The 23,324-nt window shown below is 42.5% G+C and overlaps 1 protein-coding gene across 5 annotated transcripts in view; it reads left to right on the plus strand.

The window, feature by feature from the left end:
- Positions 1 to 819: 819 nt before the first annotated feature.
- SLC12A7 (solute carrier family 12 member 7) overlaps positions 820 to 23,324 on the plus strand; it is a 180,964-nt gene continuing 158,459 nt past the window's right edge. For 2 of the 5 annotated variants that reach the window (XM_061588744.1, XM_061588734.1), the window contains exon 1: positions 1,221 to 1,303. Coding sequence is in view for 3 of the 5 variants with exons in the window: in XM_061588706.1 (XP_061444690.1) it covers positions 1,090 to 1,303 (214 nt within the window). In the remaining 2 variants the exon portion in view is untranslated. Of the gene's footprint in view, positions 1,304 to 1,464; positions 1,607 to 23,324 lie in introns of those variants that run through there. The other 3 variants (XM_061588706.1, XM_061588716.1, XM_061588752.1) reach the window with 3 other exon arrangements.

Consider the following 23,324-nt stretch of genomic DNA (forward strand, 5'->3'; position numbering starts at 1 on the left):
CTTCTGGATGACTACAAGTTAGCCACCTCACCCTTAGAGGCACAGATGACCACAGCATTGATGGGATTATGTTGCAAGGTCAAGACCTATTTGTTTTCTTGTGCTTTTGGAAGCCATGCTTAGATCGTCATTAGCTAGTAGTCTCTATTTGTATTGTACTGATTGTTGTTACTGCTGTTTTCTTGCTGATGTTTTAATTGCATTTTTAAGTATTTGATTTCTATGGATTTGCTTGCTGTATGGAACCTGCTTTGGGGTAATATCTGACAGGAAGCACTATATAAAAATCCTAAATAAGTAAATAAATACTGTGGAAACTTTCTTCACCCATGCTGATGCACAATCACATGATGTGTATGGTAGTGTCACAGAAAAGCCGTAACAAAGAGCCTATTTCCATCTTCGTTCTTCATGTGAGAATGAAAACATTAAGGGCAATGCTACTTGGTTCATTGATGAGGACCTTTAGCTGCTACATTAATCAGAAACGGTAACTTCCCTAATCCAAGATATTTGACAGTTTGTTATGGTTATTACTGTATGATGAGAGGGAGGTGCACCTTGTACATGTTCGAATGCCCTGCTCTTTTCTGCTTTTTTGTGTTCCACATCAGAGGTCGTGGCATTCAGAACAAGTTGTGGCTGAACCCTGCCTGTAAAAATGAAGCCCTGAAAAAAAGGGGGAGTTGGGACTGGGGCAGAATGGGGGTCTCTGCCTCTCACACAAGCTGAAGAGTTCAACAAATCAGTTGAGGGAAGTGACTCACAGCCGTTGCCGACGGCTAGAGTATGAGGGAAAGGCTCTTCCCGCCTTTCCATTTTGAGGCAAAGGCTCCCTCACGTGAGGCGCGGCTATTGCCTGGCTGGTAAGGAGGCAGGGCGGCAAACAAGGCTAGTCTACCCCCGCTTGAAGGGCGGGGGAGGAAAGAGAGAGAGAGAGAGAGGCAGAGAGGAAGAAAGAGCCGTTTCTCTCGCCGCGATTACGCAGGGAGGGAGGCGTGTTGTGGTTGTGGGAGGTGAAGCGCAGCGGAATCTAGGGATCTATCCAGCCCAGCCGCTGGCTGGCGCTCCACAGAAGGGGATACTACCATGCCCACTAACTTCACTGTGGTGCCGGTGGAGGCGCCCGCCGGCGGCGATGAGGGCCCAGGCGCCCCAGGGCAGCCGCAGCCGCAGTCACCGCCGCTGGAGCATGTGGAAGAACCGGGCAGTGATAGTAGTAACAACCGAGGTGGCACCGGCGCTCGCTGCCGGCAGCAACAAGAAAACATCGAGAGTGGCCGCGTGGAGCGCGGGAGCCAAGGTAAGTGGTCGAGTGGAGGGCGGTCTTCGCTGCCACCCACTAGTGTGGATACTCTCGGGCATATGAGTTAAAAGAAGAGGGAAGAAAAGGGTGAGGCATTGTGTGGTCTGCGGCGGGACACCCCCCCTCTTAGCACAGTTTCTTCGTATTGGAGGGGGGGTTGTAGCTTTCTGTGGGTGGAGATGAGTTTATGGGGAAGACAGTAACTTTCAGCCTCACCTCCACCCCGGGAGGAATTGGGCTTTGTGAGTTGGAGTCTTGTGAGAGGAAGCCTGACTTTGTTCCTTTCCAGCATGTATGCAGGTAGGCTGTTTTCTGACGAGGAGCCCCCAATTCTCCCCCCCCATACAGGTTGTCGTACTGGGAATCTGTGAGGCCTCGTTGGCTGACTACTGGAGTTAGGACTTCGTGGGGTTTGGGACTCTTTTGTTCGTTCTTGGTAGTAGGTCCCCCAGGTGGCCTTCCCTGTTCTGGCAGCGGATGAAAACAAGGAGGAACTAAGCTTAAGCGTTTCCATGATTGTGTGCAGCTGCTGAACTAAAACAGGCCAATATTGTGGATTTTTTTTTCCTGCGAAGAAAACCCCATTGAATTCGATAGGGCTTACTCCCAAATAAGCATGCATCTAAGTGAAGATATACTGAACTTTTAAGGGAGTATCCTCTGTAACACCAGGGGACAGAAAGCAAATTTAACTTTTGGGAAAAAGTTAAAGATAAAGAGTCTTGATATATAGGCAAAATAAGTTGGTAGGTTTCCAGAGTGTGCCATGTCAGGTTGCAGTGGGAGAGGTGATACATTTTTTAATATTCCCATGTGTAAAATACATAATATCTGAATGCCATAATCTTTAGGACAACAGACAGACAGGTTTTTCATACCTTTCTTCCTGATATGCTACCTTACTTCATTCACGGAGCTTTTTACTTGTGGGATATTCCAAAATGTGCCCCCACCTGCAGTCTGAAGTAGCAAACCCCAGAATGTGTACTGTTCAGTCACTTGTGTATACAACTGGATCTACACAGTTGTGAAATGTGGTGGTAGAGTCTTGAGGGGTGTCACTTCAGAATGCGGTGGGGAATAGCAATTTTGAATGATTTTTTATGTTTAAAAATAACTCTCTGCAAGTAGAAAATTAGCACATGGGGGGAAGGTTCTAGTCTGTGCTGTGCTAGTCATCTACTTCCAGACAGTTTAAAATATGATCCCCCAACTCTAATGTGAAGTGGTACAAATAAAGATTGATTGATTGATTCTGCTACTTCATTTCCAACACTTTCTGCATGCCTAAAAGAACCGCTGAACTTAGTGCTCAGCATGGCAGAAGAGGAATAGGCATTCTGAAAAATAGGTGCAGAGAAATCTGAGAGAGTAATGGGGGAGGGTGGTGGACCAGAGAGTAAACAAGTTAAAAAGAAATACTGGTGTAAGTTTTAATTTTCTTTTTACCTGACTTTCCCCAAAAGGACAAAACCAGAGGATAACTAACAGGAGTAGGGTTGGATGTGACATGGTTTGAACAGTTGGCTTGAAAGAAATGGTGGAGACACAATATAATGTTCACAAAAACATGGGATGATGGAGTTTGATATGGTATCTGCTGAAGGAAATTATGGTAGTATATGCCCCATCCTATTCCTCACTGGTGTTTCCACATTAACTGCAAATACTGTATGTGAATAATTCTGGTGTCCCTGCCAGCTGATTATTCCTTTCTTGGTTGGTTGGCCTTTCATCAAAGTGAACTAATGTTAGAAAATGGATAACTGGAGAACTTTCTTGACTGTTTTAAGGAGATAAGCCTAGATAAGATGATATCCTCCAGATGGGAGGAGCAGGTGTGTGTGGAAAAACAGCAGCTGGTAGTTTGGAGAAGGAGAAAAAGAGATCTGTGGGTTGGCTGAAGACACCCTGTGAGTGCAGGGCATCTCTTTGAAGATTTGATATGGTTCTGCTTTTTGGAATGCTTCTTTGCCAACATATGCTGTATTTCTATATTTGTAAATAAAGCAAATATTAAGGACATCAAAAGGCTCCAGAGGTTTCTCATTTGAAGTATAATAAGCTTGGCAGTACTTCCTCACACATCATATTTATTTATTTAATTTAATTTATATCCCGCCCTTCCTCCTAGGGTAGCAAACAAAAGCACTAAAAACACTCTAAAACATATTAAAACAAAGCATCTATAAACACATCTTTAAAAAAGCTTTAAAAATCTAAAAAAGTAATTCTAACACAGATGCAGAGTGGGATAATGCTTTGAAAGAGGAAGGTCTTCAGTAGGCATTGAAAAGATAATAAAGATGGTGCCTGTCTAATATTTAAGGGAAGGGAATTCCAAAGGGTAGGTATGACAACACTAAGGATCTGTTTCCTATGTTGTGTGGAACGGACCTCCTGGTAAGATGGTATCTGCAGGAGGCCCTCACCCACAGGACACAGAGATCGACTGGGTATATAAGAGATAAAACGATCTTTCAGGTATCCTGGTCCTAAGCTGCATAGGGCTTTGTACATCAAAACCAGTGCCTTGGACTTGGCTGGTAGCTAATGGGCAGCCAGTGCAATTATTTCAGCAGTGGGGTAACATGTTGGTGATATCCTGCCCCAGTGAGCAGTCTCACCGCCACATTTTGCATCAGCTACAGCTTCTGGACCAACTGCAAGGGTAGCCCCACATAGAGCTCATTACACTAATTCAATCTGGAGGTTGCCAGTGCATGAACAACAGTGGTCATGCTATCGCAGTCCAGCAACGGCTGCAACTGCTTTACCAGCTGAAGCTAGTAAAAGGCACTCGTAGCCACTGAGGTCACCTTGTCCTCTAGTGATAAAGATGGATCCAGGAGCAACCCAAACTACGAACCTGCTGTTTCAGAGGAAGTATGACCCCATCCAAAGCAGGCAATTGACCAATTATCCAAACTTGGGAACCACCAACCCATAGCACGTCCATCTTGCTAAGATTCAGACTCAGTTTATTGGCCCTCATCCAGCCCATCACTAAGTCCAGGCAGTGGTCCAGGGCTTGCACGGCCTCTCCCAATTCAGATGTTACAGAGGAATAGAGCTGGATATCATCAATGTGCTGCTGACACCTTGTCCCATAGTTTGCTGCTGCAGAATATAATGATGAATACCAACTTGGATGGCTCATGGAGAATAAGGTTATAAAATGGCTACTAACCATGATGGCTACATTCTACCTCCACTGTCAAGAGATGGTATGCCTCTGAATACCCATTGCTTAGAATCACAAGTGTTGTGCTCAGGTCTTGCTTGCAGGCTCTGAATAGGCATCTGGTTGTAATCTGATCCAGCAGGACCCTTATGTTCTTAATATTATCATACCCATATTTGGGGGCAGGCATTATGATAGGATGGCTTTTTAAAGCCAGCTAATGAGTTCAAAGCAGAGGTGGGTTTTGAAGCACAGATTTTGTATTTTGGAATTAATTTTCTTAGTCACAACTGCACTGCATCTGTTGTAATGACAAACTTTAAGTAAAGATACATTTCTATTTCCATTATGTTACAGTAATAAAAATGGGCAAGGAGAGAAGCATTTTAGAGGAGGAAAGGGTGCTTGAATAAGCATCCGAACAGAGAGTAAAAAACACTAACAAGATAGTGGTATGATGTGATTTGTCCACATAAGTGGCCAATTCAAAAAATTATGGGATGGTGGTTCCTGCAGAATGTCTGGTAAGGTCAGGATCTACAGGCAACTCTAGCAGCAGAACAGTGTCTCACTGGTGCATCCATACTATCTCCCGACTTCCAAAAGCACATGCTTGTGTAACTGTATTGGCTTCTGGCAGAAACCAGAAAAAGTGGTGTAGAATGAAAGCGTCCTGCTATTTGGCTGTAAGGCACACAGCATCTGGAACAGGTTCAAAGGAGAGCAATAAAGATGGTCATCAGTATGAAAATCAAGTCCTGCGAGGAAAGATTGAAAGAATTCAGTACAGTAGGGCCCCACTCATATGGTGGGTTACGTTCCAGACCCCTGCCCCAGAGCGGAACTCTGTCAATAAAATGGTGCCCGATGCCTGAAAAATGCCACAAAAGCGGAACAAGTGCCATATGAGTGGGGCCTTACTCTAATTGAAAGCTGCCGTATTAGCAGAACACCGAAAAGCAGGGCCCTACTGTATTTTAGTCTGAAGAAAAGAAGACTGGGGGCGGGGGGGGGGAGGACACACAACTTGATAGTGTTCTTCAAATATCTGAAGGGCTGTCTCATAGAAGAGGGCAAATACTTGCTGAATACTTGCTGTCTTAGAGGACAAGACCTAATTAGTGTAAGTTACAGGAGAGTAGAGCAGGCCTGGAGTCAGGAGGGGGCAAATGGTGGCACCCCCCCCGAGCTATGCTTTGCCCCCCTAGGACTTTTTGTGTGTGGAAATTGTCTTTTAAATATGTGGCATGACAGACAGAGACAACCTCCATTTAAAGAATAATAGCTTGTTTTAAAAAACAGGAGCAATTTAAGAATAGGACCCTCTGAAAAATTCAGTGAATAAGGCAGGGTGAGGGCACAACAAAAGCCTCATCTGGAAAAGCCCCCCAAAGTCTCCTCCCTCAAGACTTTCTCTGAGGGTGGATTTTTCATTATCATGATCACCACATAATTACTTAAGTGATCCTGGGAAAAAACAGCATGTATATAACACGATCCTTGAAGAGTTAAATATTAGACCTTTATGGGCTAGAGTTAGAACCTACCCCTTGGACTTTCCTTTGCTCTGTTTTTTAGTTTCACGTTTGTTTTCTATCCAGCCAGCAATAAAGAAGCAAGTTTGCTTGCATGCACTGCGGTTATTGATGCTTATTGCTAAAAGGTGATTGAATTGGACTGGATGCTTACTGCTAAAGGGTGAAATGCAGAGATAATTTAAAGTGATCTGAAAAAATGGCTAAAGTCACCATTCACTCTTTTAAAGAACTCACTCTACTTTCAGTCATAGTATTTTTTTTTCTTGAGTACCTGATGGCAAAGGATGAAAACAGCACTAGAGAAATAGAAATATTGCTGTACACACTACAATTAGATGTTTTGTATTGATACTTACATTGTAATGGCCATTGGCTAAAAACAATAAATTATCTATCTAGAGATCTACACTACAATTAGCTGGCTGGCTGGCTGACTGGCTGGTCACCTTGGCTGTAATTCAGGTCTAATTTTTGATTTTCCCAATATTTGAGTTGAGTTAACAAACATACCCTAAAGTATTTTTCTCTCTGCCCTTTCCTAAACTTGTAGTATGGACAAGTTTGGTTTTCGGTGGGATTTAAAACTGAGATAACTAATTCAGCATCAAAGCCAAGCGCAGGAACTCACTGTCATTAACAAATAAGTTCAGTTCATGAAGAATTGGAAAACAGGGACAGACCACAGGTGAAAGAGGACTGTAGCTTCTGAGTCTGGTATGTCTGGGGATCTCTCAAAAAAGGGTGAGACAATTAAATAGATTAAACTTCATTCATGTAAGTTAACATATTCTCTGGACGGAAGAGGAGTGAAGGGAAGGTCACTGATTTTCCCTTCCCCTGGCCTGGCCCTCGCCAGTTGGGGGGAGGGATTGGCTGGCACTGTGCGCCCCTCCCCCTCAAATGCCCCACGTGGAAACATGGCTGCCCCATTTAACAAGTAAGACTGGCTATAGGTTTGGTTGAACAGGAGCACCATTTTGATGGGAAGAACAGTTTGTGACCAATTACCTACAGTGGTAGAGGGCTTTTACTTGCTAGAAACCTCCCAAGCATGGCTTGGGATGCTCTAGCTGAATTAGCTGTGAGTTGAATTCTATGAGTCTATTATCTTTCAATTCTTCTCATCAGCTCTTTTTTGGGGGAGAAGAAAGCTTATGACATGTCCATACAGAATATTCTTGTGTTACTGCTAATTTAAGAATCGGAAGAGGTACCTTACTATGTGGTGGCGTGCTCCTGGCGGATTGTGCTAGTGACCCTGTGCTGGTTCTGGTCTGGCATTTGGATTAGAATGGGTCAACTTGTGGATCATCACAATAGTGTATGACTTGCTAGAATATATTCAGGGAGGATTTGATTTAAATCAAATTGATTTAAATCATGGTTTCTATCACTTCTTTGAAGGACTCCTTTTTAATGATTTAAATCACTAGTGAGGAAGATTCTATTAATCATCATTTTTGGTAGAAGCACATTATTGTTTAATATAACCTTAATACATATTCAGAGATGTCGGTTTCATTAGAAGGTAGGTACACACTGAGCAATCATTCTGAATGTTTTTAGATTAATTTTCATCAAAAAATGGGATGCTAAGTTGGTAATTTAGTACTAAAGCAGAATGAACTTGTGAAGTCATTCAGTAGATGAACCAGCTCCAGTCATTATATTTTTGTCATGATGTGCCAAAATCACCATCACCAAACAGGCCTTTAAATTGTACTAATAAGATTGCTTATTATTCTGGTTAGTTTTCTTCTTCAGCAAACAACAACATTAACAAAACATGCACATGGATTTTTGAAGTGTTTAGATAAATATAAAGTTCTTTAAAAATAAAATTTAGGCAATTTCAACCGAGTCAACATGAGAAAGTTAAAATATTGGGCGATACAGTTAACTCAGTCTTCTTTTTCTTCACCTTTGTCTCCCTTGTTCATTGTCTGGAAAAGAGATACAAGGTTTCCTGCTTTTTCATTTCCCAACTTATTTCTCAATTTAGAATGAATTAGTCCAAAGGAAGAAAAAATTTTCTCTACACCTGCAGAAGAGGCTGCTATTGTTAAGAGCTGGATTACCACTTCAGCTGTCTCCTCCTTGTTCAGATGTACTACATCTCCTCAAATTCTCCATTTGTTGACCTTCTCTATCTTTGCACTTAGAGAGAGGCAAGGCCTAGGGAGAGAGCGAGAACATGCACTTCATGTACACCACCTGCAGAATAGGACTGATCCTATCTCTATAAACTGCTGTTAACGTACTCATAGAATATAACTAGAAGTTGTATAATTAGTATTCATGATGATATCTTTGACCTAGTTTCTTTTTTACTAATAGTTTTAAGAAAATTTTGAACTCTAATTTAAATTAAACAAAATCCAGTTTAAATAAAAAAATCCTTTTTAATTTTTTTAAAAAAACATTGATTTTTACCAACCCTGATTTATATTGGTAAAGACTGCACTAAATATTGCATATGCTTTAAGAGAGGGAGAGAGATATTAACAGTTATCAGTTTTTCTCATCTTTAGTTTTCTTTATCAAATGGTTGAAAGTTAAAATAAAAGCCAAATATTAGGATTTAAATTATGTAAGAAAGTAGAAAATATTAATTTTGAGAATAGAGACACCTTAATTCATGAGGCAGGAAAATGTGAAATGACTAGGGAAAAAAAACATTTTTTTGTCAAATGCCACTTATTTTTGGTACTATATTTGCTGATAACTTGTGTGCCATTTTTTAAAAAAAATCATAAAGTTTATTGATTTCATCAAATACACCAGCAGTTTACCTGGATGGAAAAAAAAAACCCTCCATAACCTGCCTGTAACAGATTCTAATCTTCAGCAATCTGGATAAAGAAATGGAAATGAAAGAAAAAAGGAATCTCAAAATTGGGAAATATGTTAACGTCTTTGTATTTTGCCCTCACAACAGTGCTGTGCTGCTTTTATGCATTTTTATAGGTAGAAAAGGCTGAAAGAGAGAGTGCAAAATGACTTGTTCAGGGCCATAAAAAAGGGTCCAAGGTAGAGGTGAACCTTGAATTCAGGACAATATTGGACCATACTGACAGGGCTGGTTGACAGAAATATACAATGTACTATCATCTTGGTACTGTGCCACTTCAGAATGCAAATGCTAATATGTCAGGAAGAAGAGTTCTAGTTTAGCTTTCTCCTGACTGTGCTCATTTTCTATGTATAGGAAGTTTTCTTAATGTAAAAAAAGGGTGGAATTCAATTTTAGAGTAAAAGTGGTGCATGGGTACACCGCCATGATATTTTTCTTATGAGTTGATAGTTTATAATTAAATATATAAACCTACTTCTCCCTGTGCCTGCTTTTTACTTCTCAGCCTATTTCTCTCACTTGAGCTTACTTCTGGTATTGGAGGAGAAAAGCACCTGAGAAGACAAACTGTAGGAAGGAAAATTGGGGTGGAGAGAGGTTTTTGCACCCTCTTCTCTACGTGCCCTCCATTTGCTCTGAAAATACTCAGTTTTACCAACTGGGGATGCTGCTGTCATGTTTAGTTGTGTCTTGCATCTACTGGAGAATGCCACCAATTGCAGAGAACAGGGAGAGTTTGATCTTTTTGCAGTAAATGATGCCCCGCTCGCCGCGCAGCTGACGAGTGGGGCATGGTTGCAGATGGGGGCGAAGCTGCCGCCTCCATCTTTGTTTGGGGCAACATCGCGCGTCGCACCTATTGTGTGCGTGCGATGTGCAGTGTGGAGGGGCAGGGCTTTGGGGCTTATTTAAGTCCAGCCGCCCCTCCTACCTTCCTCTTTGCCAGCATGATGTTGAAGGACGATGAGGGCCGAAGCAGAGCAAGGAGAAGAGCGACAGCGGCCATTCTGGCTCGGCCGCGTGGTTGGTGCCATTTCGGAGGCGCTTGTTTGCAGCGGCACAGGCCGCATTTACAGGCCAGTTAGGCCACATTTGTGGGCAGATTAGGCCTCAGTTATTTTCCTTGGTGGAGGTAGTTTGAGGAGGCAGGCAGTCATGAGCCTGGAGGAGTGGCGGCGGCTGGAGCGGGTCTTTTATTAAGGGCTTGCTGGGCCGAATGCTGTGGAAACCCCCTCTCCCTTGGCTGGGGGGGGGTAGGCACTCAGTGTCCTCCAGCAGCGCCGCCTTAGGGCTATTGCTAGCCAGTTAAACAAGATCACACACACATTTAATATTGTATAAGAGTAGCGATATAATATAAAGTAATTGGAATAAATCAGTAATTAAAATAAATTAGAGCAAAAGAGCTGCAGGGTTTTGAATAAAAGGCTCAGACCTTGCAGACAATGACTTACTACAGTTAGTAGCTTACAATACTGGTATTTGTGCTGGTGTTTCTGCAGTTGGTGGCTTATAATAATAATAATTATTATTATTATAATTGGTCTCATAATTCTTATTATAGGCCAGGGAGGATTTAAGTAGTCATGCCAACCAAGCAGGGAAAAGAGGTGTGTGTGAAAGGTCCCCTCATAAAATGCAGGTCTTTGGGCAATTTTAAACCACCACCACCCCATACGCATGGGATAGGTTTTGATAGTGGTTGAGGTGTTTGAACTGCGATCTGGGAGACTGGGGTTGAAATCTCCCCAACAGCCATGGGCTGCAGGCTCAGAACTAGTGAAGGATGTGGGTGAGGCCTTGGCAGCCTCTCTTGGCCGTTGTGAAGGGTTCTTTGGTTAGGCTTGCGGCCTTTGCTTGACTTGGGCCTATATTAGGTTCAAGGTACTTTATTCTATTAATTTTATTACATCGTGGTTGCTTGGGGGGTGGGTGGAGCTCTTTGGTTAGGCTTCTGACTTCCTGCTAGGCCCAGGAATATAGTAGGTTGAAGTAGTTAATTCTATTATTATATTACATGTGGCCTTTGAGGGGCCGGGTGAGCCTTTGGGCCTTTCATATTTGGATACTAATGGTGTGCACAGATGACAGGGTTTGCTGGGAAATGTATAAATCACAACCACTACTTAGGTGACAGTGATCCTTTTCAAAGTGTCAGTTACACATTCCTTGTTAACTCTGAGAAGTTGCATTTATTTGAAGTTGGTCTCATATCAAAAACAAGGCATATGGCATTTGTTATATTTACAGAAGGACATGCAAACTTCTGCAGGGAATTGCAGGTCTTGCAGATGATAGTGTGGCTGAATGGGTGGATAGCAATAAAGAGGAAAGACAGATCACTTATCAGGATCTTATCCTCATTTCCAAGATCTTGGACTTGACTGAAACAAGGGCTGCCTTGATGCAAGCTTAGACTCTGTTTTTGACACAGAGGCTGCATTTTAAGATCCAGGCAGACTCTTCACCCTTTCCTGATGACTTTACAACAATAACAAAACCTTTCTTTGTTGGGATTTTTGATAACAATTACCTGAAGTCTCTGCTTTAAGGGAACTGGGTTCGCTGCAATGAACTAGTAGTTGGTAAAGTGTACTTACTCATAAATGATTTCCTTCCCTTTGGCAGAAGGATATATGCAACAGTGAGATAGGAGGCAAGAGCCCTTCAAAGGGGTAAGTAGAAGCCCCCAGCATAAGCTGCTCAAGGACATGTGTCCCTCCCCGGTTAGACTCAAGGTACTACGAACTTTGCTTGCTGGCTACCAGGTTTAAGGGAAGGTTTGTCTGTTATGGTGTTTTCCTTTTGATTTCCTAGTCCCATACTCCAACTCCCGACTGGCCTTCGCGGCCTCCAACTCCAGGCTGGCCTTCATGGCCTACAATCTTTGATCTGTTTGCGTTGTGGCAGTAATTTGCCAGGGACAGAGTGTAAAGATGCAAATTACACCTGATTCACCACCAGTCTTATTGAAGGGGTTCGGCTGTAAGTGGTTCATACCTGATAGTCTAGGTACCATGCGTTACACTTCATTTAACATGGTGCACGCATGTGGCAGAGGTGCCTTATGCATTTATGCGGCAGAACATTGCCTATGGACTGCTATATTTCTTACATGGAGTGCTTCAGATTCTTCTGGGAGGGAGCAATCAGGAGACATGTGGGCCCAGAAGTAGTGGGGCACTATCTGTGTGATTGGCTGTTCAGGGGTATGGCAGATTTTGGGATGCATGTTAGCACCTGAGGTCACAGCTTATAGTATGGCTATGTACCTGGGGATTCCCTTGACAGCTGAGAGTAGGGATGATCTACCCCAGTCGGAGATGGCCATAAGCCTATCCATTGCCCTAGTGTGATCACCAGCTCTCGGAATGCTGAAAGGGCTGTAGGGGCTGTGCAAACATGGCCTATTCTTGTGAACTGCGCGCTGGACTTCCCATAGATTCCATTGCCCCCAGTATGCTCGCCAGCTACCACAGAGCAGGTAGGGCAATTCAGGAATTCTGGGCCGGCAAGGGCTATGTGCCAGAATGGCCTTTTCCGTTGTGTCACCCGCTGAAATTCCCAGTGGATGGCAGGAGTAGGGGCCTGTTAGTCCAAGCACTTCAAGGTAAGCTGGCGGGACTTTCCTTCATAGCTAGGCTGGTGGTTTTTCCCCTATCCCCGTCGCCCTTTCTCACTGGACATTTTATTGGGTATGGTGAGCCAGTGGGAATACAGTATGCTCCTCCGGCTATGAAGCCGGACTTTCCAGGCAGTAGCCCTTATGCTGGGCTTTTTGGAGCTTTTAGGATAGGTAAGGTGATGGCTGGATCCAAGTGAGACCTGTCTTGACGTGCCCTCCAGCTATCAGATGTCTCCGTGGATGGGGGGGTTGTGCCCATATACAATTGTGAAGGTCTCAGACGGACCAGAGATGTATGGGGCAGACCGTTAATTGGCCAGGGGGAACTGGAGAAGGATATTTATTCCCCAATGCAAGCGAGGACCCCCTCACAAAATACCAGTTTTGGGTGCTCACAAAGCGGGCTTTTACAGCTGCTTCTACGGCAGCAGGTCTTGGGTTTTCCCAGGCAAAGGTGAAGGCTGTTGGACGCTCGTCCTCAGGTTTATAAGGGCTATATTCACCCCTTTTAGAGGGCCTGGGAATTTGGAAGCCTAACAAGTTATAATAATTTTGACAGGCTGCTGGACGGGGACGGAGCAGACGCGTATCCTAATAGGCGGCCTCAGCATAGTCTTCTGGGCAGCCAGGAGGGCCTTGAAATCAAGCATGGGCTCACAGTTGGGCCTCAGTCGATGGGCTGCAATACAGTGGCGTGGCCAGAGAGGAATGCGTTTGGATAGGCTCCTACCCACTTTATTCCAGCATAATTCAGTACAGACGGTTTCACAAGTGGTGGTCCTTCCCCTGGGTGGCAATGACCTCAGTTGCTTGAGGCAAGACCCACAGATCGCTGGCAGGTGACGACATGCAGTTTGAGAGGCTACGACAGCCTCTGTTATTTAAGGGCAAGACCCTCAGTTGGCAGGCATGGGACAACATGCAGCTTGAGAGGCTACGACGGCCTCGGTTACGTAAGGGCAAGGCCCTCAGTTGGCTGGCATGTGTGACGTGCAGCGGAGAGGCTGCGACGGCCTCAGTTACTTAAAGCCAAGTCCCTCAGTTGGCAAGCACGTGTGACATGCAACAGAGAGGCTACGACGGCCTCAGTTACTTAAAGCCAAGTCCCTCAGTTGGCAAGCATGTGTGACATGCAACGGAGAGGCTACGACGGCCTCAGTTACTTAAAGCCAAGTCTCTCAGTTGGCAAGCATGTGTGACATGCAGCGGAGAGGCTACGACGGCCTTGGTTACTCAGGGCAAGGCCCTCAGTTGGCAAGCATGTGTGACATGCAGCGGAGAGGCTACGACGGCCTCGGTTGCGCTGGGCAAGGCCCTCAGTTGGCAAGCATGTGTGACATGCAGCGGAAAGGCTACAACGGCCTCAGTTACTCAGGGCAAGGCCCTCAGTTGGTGAGCATGTGTGACATGCAGCGGAGAGGCTACGACGGCCTCAGTTACTTTTGGGCATGCTCCCACGCAGGGTTTGGCGAACGAAGGCTAACCGGCCGATTCGGTTGGCTCTTCTTGGGCATGGGGGGTTAGCCATTCCGCATCCCCATTCAGCATTAGAAGGGTGAACGATACAGGGCCGATGGCGTTCACCTCTCAGATGCAGGTAACGACATATTTGGGAGACCTGCAGAGGTGTCTGCGAGAGGTGCTTCTCGGCAGTGGGGTAAAGGGGGACTAAATAGAGATTTGTCCCCCTTTTGTGGCGGGAAGGTGCGGGAAGGGAAATAGGTAAGGACAGCTAGGTGGCCCCCTTAGGCACCTTTGGAGGTGATTGGCGGTTCCGGAGGCCTGTCTGTCAGGGCTTTATGGCTCGAGGGCAGGATATGGGCTGCATCTGGGGCCAACTTATCCTCATCTACCCAGGGGTTATACGGCCCCGGGTGGGAATGACGTGGGAAGGCCCCCCTACTCACCTACAAGGTGTGGCCGGGGTAAAGGGTAAGCAGATGGGCTTGCCCTTGCCCCAGCAGGGGCTGGTCGCCCAAGAGCTGTGTGGCAAGCTACTTGCTTATAGACAGTTCCCGCACCTAGGTTTCCCTCTGCAGGTCACTTTAAATTGGGTTTTGTTTGCTGTAATTTAATAAAGTGGCCCTTGTTCAACCCAAGCTGATGTCTCTGTGTCTTATTTCGCCCCTCGACTGCAACAATCAATTGTTGCTTGTTTATTCAGTATTCTCACTCAGTATCTGTTTAGGTCTGGCACCAACACTGTTATCTTTTCGGTGCAAGGTCAAGACTTTCTTTTAGCATGTGTTTTTAATTTTTTAAAAAATAAATAAATTGTGTTTTAAAATTTGTGTATTTGTTTTTAATGTTTTTAATTGCTGTAAACCACTCAGAGAGCTTCGGCTATGGTGCTGTATATAAATATAATAAATAAATAAAAATAAATAAATAGGTCACTACTATTCCTTCCTTGTAATCCTTTGTTTATGTTTTCTCTGTCTTTATGTCTTTTCTCTTGTTTCCTCCCTGCAAAAATTCTGAACTCCATGTGGGAGTAAATTTTTCCTTCTCTTCTCCATTCTCAGAATTAGTACTTATTTAGTTGATGGTGAACTATTACAGATGAAATTTTCAAGTTCTGTGAGACTTAACACTATTTTGTGTTAAGAGACTTGTGCTATTTTGTGACACTTTTGTTGGGACTAATATATTACCTGACTGTGGATTACAGTTTTAAATCATTGTTTGAACTGTTTTGACATCTGTAGCTTTGCTTGGTTTATATTTGGATTAGTTTAGGAAAGTTAGGATACTGAATGTGTTTTGAGGATTATACAAAATATACAAAGCAAGAGGATCTGACGTACAGCTCTACCTTTTAAATAACTGCTCTGTAAGAACTGGAGTGGAGTGGAGAAATAAACACATCAGTAAACCTAAGTTGGAGATTCTACATGCCATTATGTCTTTAAAAAATGGTTGAATAGAAAGTGGAAAGCAAACTTTCTCCTCTTCAGCCTACCGCTTCCCAAGGTCTTCTCAAAAATATTTCCTTGTTAATTCCAGTCTTGCTCATATGAAGAAAACCATGTCAGTCAGGAGAGTTGTATCAGGTTTTGTGTTGTGTTTTAGAAGGTATTAAAATGGTAACCCCCATGAATGTAAGAAGTGCTACACACTGTTTGCACCAGTTTAAACACTGCATTTGCAGCAAAATTACAGATCCTCTATGTCAGCCTTTCCCAACCTTGGATCCCCAGATGTTGCTGGACTACAGTTCCCATAATTCCTGACCATTGGCCATGCTGTCTGGGGCTGATGGGAGTTGTAGTCCAACAATATCTGGGGCCCAAGGTTGGGAAACGCTGCTCTATGTTGAAAATGTTAAACGGAAATAGGCATTAATTTTCATCTGTGATGGAGGATGTTATGTGGTAACAGCAACTGTAATTCTAAATACTGAAAGGAAAGAGAAAAATCCCAGAATTGAGCAATGGGGAAAGCTAAAGTGTATGCAATTATAGGTAAATTTTAACATACTACATAAGAACCAAGGAAGAAACAATGCAATGGTTGTAATAAGAATTGGTGTTACTCCAGTAACTGAGAAACAAGGTGTAAATTAGTGAGTCATTTATAGAATATAATTAATTTGTACCCATGGTCAAGGAAAATAGCTGTATATGTGTGTTGGTAACTAGCTGTAAATACTGTCCTAAATCCATTGGTTTCATTCTGACTCTATTGGATTTGTGCCATTAAGGTACAATTGTTTATGTATATTTATAATCAAATTGCATTGTAATGACAAATAAAAAACCCAAATACATTTGCAATATTACAGTGTAACAGCACAATAAAAATATTGTCGAGTTCTTGTAGACAGTACTAGAAAATTCCACTCTTGCAGTATAGTAGTGAGTGGGAATTGATTGACAACAATGAAGAGCCTGCTTCTGTCTATTGCAGCCTTTCCCAACCAGTGTGCCTCCAGATGTTGTTGGACAACAACTCCCATTAGCCTCAGCCAGCATTGCCAATGGTCAGGAAAGATGGGAATTGTGGTCCAACAACATCTGGAGGCACACTGGTTGGGAAAGGCTGGTCTATTGACTAGCCATACATCTCTCTGCAGTCTGGGAGTGGTGCTAGATGTAGTAGGGTGAGGCTGTATTGTGTGTGTATATAATTGCCTGTCTCTGAGCTCAGGATGCAGTAGGTTAGAAATCAACATAAAAATATTTCTGCTTGATCAGGCCAGTAGCACATCTAGTTTAGTGTCCTATTTCCAATGTGGCAGGAAACTCCAGTCCGCCTAAAAAATAAAGTTCTCCCAGGTGGAGAAAAGGTTCAGAGACTCAGTTGTTCAGAGAAAGCAATACTTGTATGTTTATTGTCTGCTGCAGCAGGATCACACTTACTCAACCCGCAACAGGATCAGTAGGCGAAGAGTGAGATGATGACATTAAAAGGCGGCTTATACTTATACACAAAAGTAATCAAGTTAAGCAAGAAGTTTGAGGGGTCCTTCACATTCCAGGATCAGCTTGATTGGATTAAGCAGCTTTTCTTTTATCACCCTCATTTCCTTGAGACAGTTCCCTTAAAACATTTACCTTGGGGCATCTCCTGATAACTTTTTCTCAGGAATACTTGAGGGGAGGAGGAGTGCTTAGATATCGTCCACACCAAAAGTAGCCAGCTGGACGCTTCTGAGAAACCCATAAGCAATGCATTAAGGCAGGTGCCATCTTCCTGTTGTCCCTCAGCAACTTATATTTAGAGACATACTGCTTCTGAACTGGAACTTCTTTGTAACTGTCATTCACAGACCACTAATCTAGAAATATGAGGAACTGCTTTTAAAGCTGTGTAAGCCAGTGGTCATCACAACATCTTGTTGCAGCAAATTACATAAACTGGTTATGTGCTGTGTGAAGAAATACTTCCTTTTTATCACTAAATCCATTACTGAGCAATTTCATTGGGTGACTCAGAGTTCTAGTATAATGAGAGATAGAGAGAAAAAATGTCCTTGTCATGTATAACTTTTCTAACTTCTACCATGAAATGAATTCTTTCCTGGGCCTTTTTTGCTACCACTGGGGAAATCTATAAATTAGGAATGGGAAGAAACTCCAAAGGGCCTGCAACCCTGCCTTTGACAGTTTTTGCATGCCAAATGTTCCTTCGCTCTGATGTATATTGGATATCATGTAATCCTGTATTCCCTAAGGCAGGGGTCACCAACTTTTTTGGACCAGGGAGCACATTTCAAATTTTGAGTGTAACAAAATGGCTGTCTTGGGGATGTGGCATGGCACAAAATTAGAGAGTAGTCATGGTGAAGCATTTTCCACAAAAGTATTAAAGAACAGTATTTCCATACTAGAAAAGGCTTGACCTGTTGAATTTCTGCCTGCCATACAGCTGTTAAAGGCATAAGAACCCTGTTTTTCCCCCAGTGCCATCCCTAAACTAAAGCCTAGGTTGCCATTCTGTAGCCATTTACCTGGAAATAAGTCCCATTAAACACAAAGAGATATACTTCTGAGTAAAGATGTGTTCCATTGTACTCTGTTAACTGTTCAGTGAATCTTTTAATAGGCCACTATCTTTAGGTTCTGCAAAGCAGGAGACATGCCTAAGCCTCTTTGCAAAGTTTTCACATTTGCCTTTTGAGAGGAGGGGGATTATTTAATATTTATCAACACTTATAGAGTACTCACCACCTGATCTCAATAAATGAGCACAGGAAAGATATATCCTGGTTGCAAGGGAAAAAGGAAGGGCAAACAATGGAGACTCAAAGGAGTAGAAAAAAAGACAGAAGCAGGAAAAGTGCATTAACAGGGATGGAAAAACAGCATCTCTTTAGGACCCCAGAGATTCCTCTTGCCCGGTGTCCAAACAACTCATTTATCACAGCTGTGACTTCACTCATTGCTAATACTACTGACAGGCAAGAGCAGCCAGGCTGGCTCATGTTGCATAAATTGCTTCGAAGGGTACCTGCACATTTTATTCCATAACTTACTTTCTAGGAGTGCTGGAGACTTATTCTTTTTGTACATGAAAGCTCAGAGTTTGGGCTACCTGCTGGAGGCACCATGGAAGACCTTTGAGGGTGCTATGGTACCCACAGGCAACAGGTTGGCAATCTCTGATGTAGGGTCATGGCCACCTCAAGACATGCCTGTATCAGCTCTGTTTGGACACTCTCCAACTCAGCTAGCTTAATTGGGCTGGAGGCCCTTCATTGGGCTTATCCTCCACCCCTTTTTTCTCACTAGGCTGTTTTTTCACCCCGCAACTTTGTTCACATCCTCTGAGACTGATCCCAAGTGGGTGAGACCCCCTCCAGATTGAGCCCTCATGGCTGAAGTTCAGGGTGTCTCTTTTGGGAACTGTTCCCTGCATAGTATGTACCTTGCTGCCCCATCCTGGGTATCTATGTTAGATCATTCCATGTTACCTAACCTCATTCTAAAGCATTCACAGTGCAACCATGCTGGGCTGATCCGTCTGCTTCTGCTTGCCTTCTCCATGCCCTGGGACTTCTTCATACCATTGTTGTTCATTTTTCATTCCTTAAACAGTAGGAAAAATACATCTGTGTATTCCTTCCATATTTTCTGCTTCCTGGGGGACAGGAAGTGATTGCCTAATGCCATGTGCATATTGCCATAAGGCAGTCTCACCTACATGATAAGGGAGAGGTGCTGTATTTGCCCTACTCCACTATATACTTGGTAACTGCCGCCCCATCAGACTAATTCAGACAGAAAAGTCAATTCCCATGGGAATGACCCCAAGTAAAATAACCCTTCGGTTCCTTGCTGTATGTTACCTTGGAATTATCTGTGCTCCATATTACAGTGGCTTGGGGCTATTTCGCATACTCTCAAGTACTTGCTTATGCAACCCCATGTTTGGAGAGTAAAACCTGTACTCACTGGCCCAGGTGGCAGTGCCATGTCCTAACCTTGTTGGTATAATACTCCCTCATTCACCAGTGATAGGATACATTGCTCCTCATCATTTGGTTCTTTCAACACTGCCACCTGTGCAGCAGAATCACTTAGTAGATTGAACTTGGTATCTCCCCTTGTGCATCTAAGACCAAGATATTTTCTCCCCTGTTGCTGTCTTTTGCCCTTTCCAAGGTTTCATTGTTTGAAAATAAATTGACATTGAATTTCATTTGCTATTTTAATAACTCAGTTTGGAGAGATCTTTTTGGAGCTTCTCATAATCCTTGAATTGTTCTAAGAATAACTGAGATAATTATATGAAATGTTAAATACTTGATGTAAATACTTAAAGCAAAATTATGTATGTGTCTCCTCAAAATTAGGTTACACCATAGGGCTTGTTCTCAAGTAAGTATAAGAATGCAGCCTTCAAATTGCTATAAAATTACTTTATACTTGCTTACATAATCTTTTAAGGTGGAAAGAGGCTCTAATGCAGGGCACTTGGAGACAAGGCATTTGTCCTTCTCCTCCCTCCCTCCCCTCCCTCCCTCCCCCCTCCCCTCCCTTAAGGACAATGTCTTTCTAAGAGTAAGTTGCTGGCCTGGTATCTCCCAATTCCCCTCAATCCATTTTTTACCACTTACCTGAGCCTAATATTCTGTAACTCCTCTCTTTCTCTGCGCTAGCTGCAAACTTTAATGTAGAATGGACAATTTGTGCTGCCTCTCTGTCTTCTCCACACCCTTCCCACATCTCCCAGGAGGAGGCTGAATTCCCATTGGCTCAATTTGGCAGGCTGGATAACAAACATTTTAACATTCTCAATGGTCTGATTTTATATGATTTTGAGAATAAGGGCTTATCTACATGGGAGCATTTCTTCATATGAAATACACTGCATTTACCTTCGTAATAGATTTGTATCATCTGTACTTCCTGCTCAATGTTAGCTGCCAGTTGGTTTTTCCTATCCATACAAGTAGACATTCCTCTGGAGAGGATTAGTCTTGCTATTTCTTTGTGGCCCTGCCCTCTAATTATACATTTCCACTCCCTCTGGTTGCTAAGTGACTGAGCATGCTCAGTCTGTTCTACCAGCTGCAGTAGGTTCCTTTTAAAAAACCAGAAGTGTGAATATCAGATTTCCATGCCTATGGTTGGTGGGATACAGTTGAAATACAAATCTTTGATTGAGCAGTGTTATGCTTTTGCACACAAGTTACAGGAAAAAGAAAATTAAAGCACTGTTTGCTGCAACATAAAAAGGCCAGCAGAATGAAGGAGAGCAGCTGGAAGTTGCTTATCAGCCCACAGGAAGCAAAATGAAAGAAGGGAGGAGGAAATAGTGGGTGTGGATAGTGGACAATTGACACACCCACCTAAAAGCATCAGAGCAAAGCATCTGCAACCACTAGAGAAATGGAGTGGGCACTTTTTTCTCTACTTTTCGTATTATCAGTGGATTGGGTTAGTGGATTTACAAGTGGAAAACTGCGTGATAGCTTCTGTTTGCTGGTAATGTCATGTGAACCATGCAAATTTAAAGGAGATGTGAGCGGCACCAAACACACAGTAAACCACCGTGTAGATGAGCCCTAAGAGTTGGAGCACATGTATTAAGATGAAGAGCCTTCATTTTGGTACAACTGATACAGTAGCTCTGCAGCATCTGCCATTTCCCCCTGCCTTTGCCACAGCGCTTAAATTCCATGCAAGTGTAGTTGCACCCAGAGCTTGGAAAAGTTACTTTTTTTGAACTACAACTCCCATCAGCACCAGCCAGCATGGCCACTGGATTGGGCTGATGGGAGTTGTAGTTCAAAAAAAGTAACTTTTCCAAGCTCTGGTTGCACCATACTGATAGAGGAGATGAGGGGCTCATAGTATGTTCCTTGTTTTAAGGGTAGAGACATACTTTCTGTTCTGCCAGTTTCAATGCATCTCCACCTCTCTTTTCTGAAAATGGAGGCACATGGAACTAGTCAAACTCCACCCCTTTTACTGTGAAACCTGGTGAGATCAACTTGAGTGCGTTTTTAAAATTCACTTCAAAGAGATTTCACAGCTTATCAGCAGATCAACCCTTTCCCTCTCCAGGTGTAGCCAATGGAAACGCTTTGCTAAAGGTGGCTAGTGTGCTCACAGTCTAAGAGTTGTTTGAGGTGTCCAAGGTTCTGTGCCTTGGTACAACTGAACCTATCTTTTAAAGATAGCTTTATGAACTTTACAAACAGGACAAGCTTAGTTGGCCTCATGGATATTTTAGACTATGTGTAAATTAGACTATTAAAGTATAAGATAATAACGAATGCTTTACTGTGGATTTATAAGGAAACCTTTTAGTAAACCCTTTTCTAGTGTGCCTTGAATGAATAAGAGCAAGCATATTGGTTTCTGAGTACAGTTAATTCTAGAAAATATCTTTTTTGTAATGATTAGTTCTTTTATATATGTACAGTATTTACATTGCCTGGTTAATTATTTTTATTTTTGTTATATCAAATTGAGAATTTTTGACTTAAAATTTTAAAAAATCAGTTGATCAGCAATGAAAGCTTTTAAACTGGCCCTGCGTTCATAAAATCTTCCTTGGGTCAGAGAAACTTGACAGACTTACAGGAGCAGAAATGAATTGAGTGAAGTGTTTTATTGTAATGAAATGTGGAAGGAATAACTAACTTTGATTGAAGTTGTTAATCAGATTGTGATTTCAGAGAAGACTTTTGGACAAACACATAAACTCAGTGGTGTGGATATTCTGTTCAGCAATATCCAGTTGAGTGAAGACACTGATTTGAGATTTTAGCCTGTTTTATGATATTTTGTGGTGTTATTATTGATACTGTTGTAGTTTTTTATTATTATGTTCTGAATTGTTTATATTATATTATTTTGTTCTTTATATGGAAGCCGCTTTGAGATCACTTGGTGATGAAAAGTGGCATACAAATACACTAAATAAAATAAATAATAAAATAATTGTTGGCATGAAATAAACTCCAGTGGTAATCGAGAGATCAAATGAATTGAGTTTTCTAATGAAGTATTTTCAGCCTTTCTAATCATAGATAGATCTTGACTTTTCATCTAGTTAAAAAACCTGAATATTTTCTTGATTGTGTACTGTCACAAGCTAATTTAATAATCTAGTGGCAGTAGCCCTGGAATAGGTTACTGCCGGATTCAGTTTATGACAATATAGTTTTTGCTGTAGCTTAAAATAAATGTCAACATTTCCAGGGCGTACTCTTACTTTTCTACAGTGTCAGATGGTAATAATTCAAGCTTTGCAAACTCTGTTTTTTTTAAAGCACTGAATACAGAAGGTCTTTGTTATGATTTATCTTTACAATAGACTCTTTTAATTCCATAGCGGGAAGTACAGGAGAGATTCTTCTCTATTGTTTTGGGTAAAGTATTCTTTCTCTCCCTATCCCACCCCTTGTACTATAATTAATATTTAGATTTTATATTGCAACACTGAATAGAAGAATCTCTTCTGCCCAGAAAATGGGCTGAAAGCACAGAGACTATATTTCAGAGTACATTGCCAAATCCTACCATAAGCTACATGCATAGGAAGCTAAATTGTGCCTTGAGTTTCTTCAGAAGCTTTCTCATATGCATGTAGGAAAAAAGCTTTGGATGTGACTTGATTAAAAAACTTTTTTGCTACAGTACATGCAAATGTATATCTTTTCATCTTGGCCTTAGTTCTATATCTGAAGCTAAGCAGGTCTTAGCTTTGTGGATACCTGGATTGGAGGCTGTCTGAGAACTCGTGAGCCTGAACACCTTGGAGAATGGATAGGATACTATGGTTTGGGCAGTCAAATAGGAATATAAAATAAATTTATACACATTCTGGATAGGTATCTCTGAAAATTCTGAAATGTTTGT

The sequence above is a fragment of the Rhineura floridana genome, chromosome 1, assembly GCF_030035675.1.
Source record: "Rhineura floridana isolate rRhiFlo1 chromosome 1, rRhiFlo1.hap2, whole genome shotgun sequence".
Lineage (NCBI taxonomy): Eukaryota > Metazoa > Chordata > Lepidosauria > Squamata > Rhineuridae > Rhineura > Rhineura floridana.